General features: G+C 46.2%; 1 protein-coding gene across 1 annotated transcript in view; it reads right to left on the bottom strand.

Annotated features, from left to right (window-relative positions):
* Positions 1 to 4,203: 4,203 nt before the first annotated feature.
* LOC110516497 (short transient receptor potential channel 5-like) overlaps positions 4,204 to 7,489 on the bottom strand; it is an 87,689-nt gene continuing 84,403 nt past the window's right edge. Inside the window, exons 16-17 of the mRNA XM_036989235.1 lie at positions 6,235 to 6,324; positions 4,204 to 5,217 (exon numbers count right to left, since the gene is read on the bottom strand). Of these exons, the coding sequence (XP_036845130.1) occupies positions 4,204 to 5,217; positions 6,235 to 6,324 (1,104 nt within the window). The remainder of the gene's footprint in view (positions 5,218 to 6,234; positions 6,325 to 7,489) is intronic.

The following is a 7,489-nucleotide window of genomic DNA, read 5'->3' as shown; positions in this document are numbered from 1 at the left end:
GTTAGGAGCTAGGGTTAGTTTTAGGGTTAGGAGCTAGGGTTAGTTTTAGGGTTAGGAGCTAGGGTTAGTTTTAGGGTTAAGAGCTAGGGTTAGTTTTAGGGTTAGGAGCTAGGGTTAGTTTTAGGGTTAGGAGCTAGGAGCTAGGGTTAGTTTTAGGGTTAGGAGCTAGGGTTAGTTTTAGGGTTAGGAGCTAGGAGCTAGGGTTAGTTTTAGGGTTAGGAGTTAGGAGCTAGGGTTAGTTTTAGGGTTAGGAGCTAGGGGCTAGGGTTAGGTTTAGGAGTTAGGAGCTAGGGTTAGTTTTAGGGTTAGGCGATAGGGTTAGTTTTAGGGTTAGGAGCTAGGGTTAGTTTTAGGGTTAGGAGATCGGTGCCTGGGTTAGTTTTAGGGTTAGGAGATAAGGTTAGTTTTAGGGTTAGGGGTTTAGGAGCTAGGGTTCGTTTTAGGGTTAGGAGCTAAGAGCTAGGAGCTAGGGTTAGTTTTAGGGTTAGGAGCTAGGAGCTAGGGTTAGTGTTAGGGTTAGGAGCTAGGAGCTAGGGTTAGTTTTAGGGTTAGGAGCTAGGAGCTAGGGTTAGTTTTAGGGTTAGGAGCTAGGGTTAGTTTTAGGGTTAGGAGCTAGGGTTAGTTTTAGGGTTAAGAGCTAGGGTTAGTTTTAGGGTTAGGAGCTAGGGTTAGTTTTAGGGTTAGGAGCTAGGGTTAGTTTTAGGGTTAGGTGCTAGGAGCTAGGGTTAGTTTTAGGGTTAGGAGTTAGGAGCTAGGGTTAGTTTTAGGGTTAGGTTTTTGGGGTAAGGTTAGGGTGAGAGTAGGGTTCCGTTTAGTATCAGGGGTTAGGAAAAATAGGTTTTTTTAATTGGACTGAATTGTGTATCTCCAGCAAGGTTAGCTGTACAAAACTGTGTGTGTGTGTGTGTGTGTGTGTGTGTGTGTCAGGATCTCCATTAGGAAAACGTGACTCTGAAGATTTTAATGTACAGGTCATTAGAGAAATTAACCGGAGCCATATGCATTGGGACGTCCAACCACGGAGCTCGGAACGACAGAAATACGATCATGCTAATTCATCTCAACAGAACAAGCAACTCCTGTAATAAAGCAGCCAAGAAAACAACATTTCCCAAAATGCAATTCACTGGAAAAACACTATTCCAAACTGATAGCGATTCCATATTATTATTCAAATTAACGTTTCGTTACATTGTGCATATGAAAATGATAGCTGGTACGCAGATCGGTAGAAATTGTAGGATAAATTGTAAGTCCCCTCCCACCAAAAAAACGTTAAAACTCACTCGCTTGCCAGTGAATTCTTCCTAAAAAATAATTGCCTCTCCGTTTCCATGGTCGCATTATGACTCTTGAAGGCAAGGTAAGAAACGCCTCATAATATGTATTAATAATAATATGTATTAATAATAATATGTATTGATAATAATATGTATTGATAATTCATATGTATTAAAACATTCAGGTTTCAAGTAAATGAGGTGTGTATTCAAAATGCATAATGTTCTCCAGCTCACGTTGTAAAGTGGTGATGTGCTGATAGCCTGTCACCATGAGTGAGGACTAAAGAACATGGAACTAAATTAAATTAATAAACTCAATTATACAAATTAAGAAACACAGTCAAATGAATACTTATTTTCCAACCATAATTTGCAAATAAATTCATTAAAAATCCTACAATGTGATTTTCTGGAATTTTTTTTCTTCTCATTTTGTCTGTCATAGTTGAACGGTACCTATGATGAAAATTACAGGCCTCTCTCATCTTTTTAAGTGGGAGAACTTGCACAATTGGTGGCTGACTAAATACTTTTTTGGCCCACTGTAAAGGGTTATTGACCTCCTCTCTCTCTCTCTCTCTCTCTCTCTCTCTAGAGACCAGTCATATAAAGGGTTATTGACCTCCTCTCTCTCTCTCCCTAGAGACCAGCCATATAAAGGGTCATTGACCTCTCTCTCTCTCTCTCTCTCTCTCTCTCTCCCTACAGACCAGCCATATAAAAGTTTATTGACCTCCTCTCCCTCTCTCTCCCTAGAGACCAGCCATATAAAGGGTTATTGACCTCCTCTCTCTCTCTCTCTCTCTCTCTCTCTCTCTCTCTCTCTCTCTCTCTCTCTCTCTCTCTCTCTCTCTCTCTCCCTAGAGACCAGCCATATAAAGGGTTATTGACCCCCCCTCTCTCTCTCTCTCTCCCTCCCTCCCTAGAGACCAGCCATATAAAGGGTTATTGACCTCCTCTCCCTCTCTCTCTCTAGAGACCAGCCATATAAAGGGTTATTGACCTCCCCCCTCTCTCTCTCTCTCTCTCTCCCTCCCTTCCTAGAGACCAGCCATATAAAGGGTTATTGACCTCCTCTCTCTCTCTCTCTCTCTCTCTCTTCCTAGAGACCAGCCATATAAAGGGTCATTTACCTCCTTTCTCTCTCTCTCCCTAGAGACCAGCCATATAAAGGGTTATTGACCTCCTCTCTCTCTCTCCCTCCCTAGAGACCAGCCATGTAAAAGGTTATTGACCTCCTCTCTCTCTCTCTCTCTCTCTCTCTCTCTCTCTCTCTCTCTCTCTCTCTCTCTCTCTCTCTCTCTCTCTAGAGACCAGCCATATAAAGGGTTATTGACCTCCCCTCTCTCTCTCTCTCTCTCTAGAGACCAGTCATATAAAGGGTTATTGACCTCCTCTCTCTCTCTCTCTAGAGACCAGCCATATAAAGGGTTATTGACCTCCTTTCTCTCTCTCTCTCCCTCCCTAGAGACCAGCCATATAAAGGGTTATTGACCTCCTCTCTCTCTCTCTCTAGAGACCAGTCATATAAAGGGTTATTGACCTCCTCTCTCTCTCTCTCTCTCTCTCTCTCTAGAAACCATTCATATAAAGGGTTATTGACCTCCTCTCTCTCTCTGTCTCTAGAGACCAGCCATATAAAGGGTTATTGACCTCCTCTCTCTCTCTCTCTAGAGACCAGCCATATAAAGGGTTATTGACCTCCTCTCTCTCTCTCTCTAGAGACCAGTCATATAAAGGGTTATTGACCTCCTCTCTCTCTCTCTCTAGAGACCAGCCATATAAAGGGTTATTGACCTCCTCTCTCTCTCTCCCTAGAGACCAGCCATATGGGGATGATTATGGGCGTCAGGTGCTATGAGGTTTTTAAACGAGATAGAAACAAAAAGACTCCGATCGATCACTGTTGATCCAATACTCCTCAATCAATATTCCTCAATGTCTGATCATGTGATCAGACATGACACTTATTGACTGATCACGTTGATTGATGACTGCCATAAAACCATTGACCTGTAGCCTTGGTGCAATTGTGTTTGAGGGTAGAGACAACAGCACAAAGACAACCTATTGGAGAGAAACAGGTAGGGGTGTGTGTGTGTGTGTGTGTGTGTGTGTGTGTGTGTGTGTGTGTGTGTGTGTGTGTGTGTGTGTGTGTGTAACATGCTCTGGTCATTCACTGTGTTATTGATGCTTGACAGTTGATTTGTAGAATTGGACGGTTAAAATATATTTCTTTCTGTTTCACACTTCAAGTTATTGTGACATGTTTCATTCATTCATTCTCTTTTCTAAATTGTATCCCTCGATCTCTCCTCCTTTTTCTCTCTCCTTCCGTCTCCCCTTCACTTGTCTTTTAAACAGAAAGAGCAGTTTATTTTGCAAATTAAAGAAAAGCTTTGTAGCGGTAGTAAAATAGGTCATTATTACTAGTGAGAGTTAATTTTGAGGAAGTTCCTTGGGCCACAGTCCCATAGAATCCCATGAAGTCTCGTTATACCACAGAGTCTCAGAGTATATCCTCGAAACGCCAGCAACGTCCCATACGTCCAACAGCTCAGTACAATATCCATGTGGCACAAAGACTTGTTGTAGACACAATGGCGCCGGGAGACTTGCAGAAGGGACGAGCGTTCTCGGTAGCCATGGAAACTGTCTTTACGTTCCTCTTGCCCCCCCCCCCCCCCCCCCCCCCACACACACACACAACGGGGGGAGAGCAACAGTCTGTGTATGTATAACATCACAAGTGACATCCTCGGTAAGATATGTGGGGGTGGTTTTAGGTCTATGACATCAAACATGCGACATCACTCATGACATCACTCATGACATCACTCATGTCCCCTCATGGCTTTGCGTTTGCTAGGAAGGTACCGGCTGTTAGGTAAACCAATGGAAAACAACTATCTACAACCTTCTACAGTTGTGTAGTGACAGAGTCTTCGATGCCACCGGAGTTCTCTATGACATCACAAGGCCCCACCCACCCCTCTCCCAAAACCCGGCCCCCCCCTCCTCCTCCTCCTCCTCCCTCGAAGACGCTCTCGCTGGAGTCCAGGAGGTGGGAGCTCGAGTCGGCCATATTGGAAGCACAGTGTAGGGATTGGCAGGGACAGGGAGGTGGGAGGGGCAAGGTTAGCAGAGAGTCCCTGCCATTGGCTCGTCCAGAGGAAGCAGGAGGGGCTCCGACCGGGTTAGTATGTCCGACCTGGTTCAGGTGCATCTCGCTGTGGGTCACATGACCCACCGAACCAAGGTCATATGACCCGCGACCTCTCAGGGGGCGGAGCAAGCCGTCAGAGATGGTGTAGGAAGGAGGAGATTGGCCGAGGGAGAGGGGAAGGGGCGGGGCTTTGCGTGAGAACAGTAAGCCGAGGCGCTTAAAGGAGTCTGTTGTCTTATTGGACGTCGCCGACGACAACTGCTGGAGACGACTTCGAGTGCGAGCAAAGGATAAGGAGACGGAGGTGGAGGAAGAAGGGAAGATAAAAGAAGAGGACGGAATGGCTTCTCTCCTCACCCCGTTGCTCTTTGGTTTACCCTCTTCCTCATCTTCTTCCTCCTCCCATCCCTCCTTCCCTTCCTCCTCCCCCCATCCTTCCTGCTCCTCTTCCTCCCTCTTCATGGATACCACTTCCATTCCTGAAATACTCCGGACCAGAGCGGAGACGCCATATTTAGGCTTCTTCTTCTTCTCCATGCTTCCTGTCGGGGTCAGAAATGTCACGCCCTTTGACCTCTTGGCTCCACTCCCCTCCTGCGACGCTAGGGAGGGGTCAAGGTCAGGGTCAGGCCCTCCTTCGTCGCTGATTCCTCCCTCATTTCTAAGTGTGGTTTCACTGCTGGAAGAGAAGTGGCATCTGGGGGGCCGGCGGTTACCAAGGAGATCTAACACCTCATAACGGAAACTGGAGATGTCCTGCTTTAACTCCTGCAGTGGAGGAGGAGAGGAGGGAGGAGGAGAGGAGGGAGGAGGGAGGAGGGAGGAGGAGAGGAGGGAGGAGGGAGGAGGAGAGGAGGAGAGGAGGGAGGAGGGAGGAGGAGAAGAGGGAGAGAGAGTTATCTGAAGTTTGTGGATAAGAGAAGAAGAGAGGGACATGTTAGGGAGAGATGAGAGGAGAGAAGGAGAGTGACAGGTTAGGGAGAGATGGAGAGACAGGTTAGGGAGAGATGAGAGGAGAGGGACAGGTGTGGGAGAGAGGAGAGGAGAGAAGGAGAGGGACAGGTTAGGGAGAGAGGAGAGGAGATAAGGAGAGGGACAGGTGTGGGAGAGATGAGATGAGAGGAGAGGGACAGGTTAGGGAGAGATGAGAGGAGAGAAGGAAAGGGACAGGTGTGGGAGAGATGAGAGGAGAGGAGAGGTACAGGTTAGGGAGAAATGAGAGGAGAGAGGGACAGGTGTGGGAGAGATGAGATGAGAGGAGAGGGACAGATTAGGGAGAGATGAGAGGAGAGAGGGACAGGTGTGGGAGAGATGAGATGAGAGGAGAGGGACAGGTTAGGGAGAGATGAGAGGAGAGAGGGACAGGTGTGGGAGAGAGGAGAGGGGAGAAGGAGAGGGACAGGTTAGGGAGAGATGAGAGGAGAGAGGGACAGGTGTGGGAGAGATGAGATGAGAGGAGAGGGACAGGTTAGGGAGAGATGAGAGGAGAGAGGGACAGGTGTTGGAGAAAGGAGAGGAGAGAAGGAGAGGGACAGGTTAGGGAGAGATGAGAGGAGAGAGGGACAGGTGTGGGAAAGATGAGATGAGAGGAGAGGGACAGGTTAGGGAGAGATGAGAGGAGAGAGGGACAGGTGTGGGAGAGAGGAGAGGAGAGAAGGAGAGGGACAGGTTAGGGAGAGAGGAGAGAAGGGGGGAAGAAGAGCTGCTAAAAGCCATGCTGGAGGAACGTTAGAATCTGTAGGAAAGACACTGGACGTTTGGAGAATGGATAGAAAACACACACACCTTAAAGTTCTCCTCGGTCAATCCCTCGTCCGTCTTGGCGCTGCGTATCATGGCCGCCACGTACCTCTTCACCAGGCTACGGATCACTTCCTGTTAACAATGACATCACTTCCTGTTAACCACATCACAGTTGCCAGGGAGACCCTGCCACTTTTTCAGACGAGTACTTTATTGATCCGTACAGACTGAAGCGTCTTCTGATTTTACCCGCCAACAAACCTTTCTGATTGGATACGTCTGGACTACACTTGTTGGTACACCATAGATTCTCAGAGATGAACCATTCTCCACAGGACAATAAGCTTTTGGATGTGTGTGGAAAGAGTGCAACATCTAGTTGGTCAGTCAGTCAGTCAGTCAGTTAATCTGTCAGTCAGTCAGTTAATCAGTCAGTCAGTTAGTCAGTCAGTCAACTAATCAGTCAGTCAGTCAGTCAGTTACTCAGTCAGTCAATCAGTCAGTCAGTTAATCAGTCAGTCAATCAGTCAGTCAGGTAATCAGTCAGTCAATCAGTCAGTCAATCAGTCAGTCAATCAGTTAGTCAATCAGTTAGTCAATCAGCTAGTCAATCAGTTAGTCATTCAGTCAGTTAATCAGTCAATCAGTCAGTCAATCAGTCAGTCAATCAGTTAGTCAATCAGCTAGTCAATCAGTTAGTCATTCAGTCAGTTAATCAGTCAATCAGTCAGTCAATCAGTCAGTCAATCAGTTAGTCATTCAGTCAGTTAATCAGTCAATCAGTCAGTCAATCAGTCAGTCAGTCAGTTAGTCAGTCAGTTAGTCAGTTACTCAGCCAGAGAGTTGGTAGAAAATACTGTGTTTGTCTGTGTGTGTCTGTGTGTGTGTGTGCTGGCAGAGAGTATGAGTGTGTGAAAGAGAGCGAGAGAGAGGAAGATAGAGAGACAGACAGAGCGAGAGAGAGAGAGATGTTTACTGTTCATTTTTGATTGTTTGACTTGAATTGAGAGAGGGAGGGAGAGAGGGGGAGAGCAGGAGTGAAAAAGAGATGGAGAGACATTGGGAGAGAGAGAAAGACAGAGATAGATACATAGATAGAGATAGATATAGAGAGATATAGAGAGACATTAGAGATAGATATAGAGATAGATAAAGAGATAGATAAAGAGATAGATAAAGAGAGAGATATATATAGAGATAGATATAGAGATAGATATAGAGATAGATATAGAGATAGATAAAGATAGATATATATATAGAGATAGATATAGAGATAGATATAGAGATATATATAGAG

The sequence above is a fragment of the Oncorhynchus mykiss genome, chromosome 9 (genome assembly GCF_013265735.2).
Source record: "Oncorhynchus mykiss isolate Arlee chromosome 9, USDA_OmykA_1.1, whole genome shotgun sequence".
Taxonomy (NCBI): domain Eukaryota; kingdom Metazoa; phylum Chordata; class Actinopteri; order Salmoniformes; family Salmonidae; genus Oncorhynchus; species Oncorhynchus mykiss.
The sequence above is the reverse complement of the archived record's forward strand: the minus strand, read 5'-3'. Positions and strand labels throughout refer to the sequence as shown.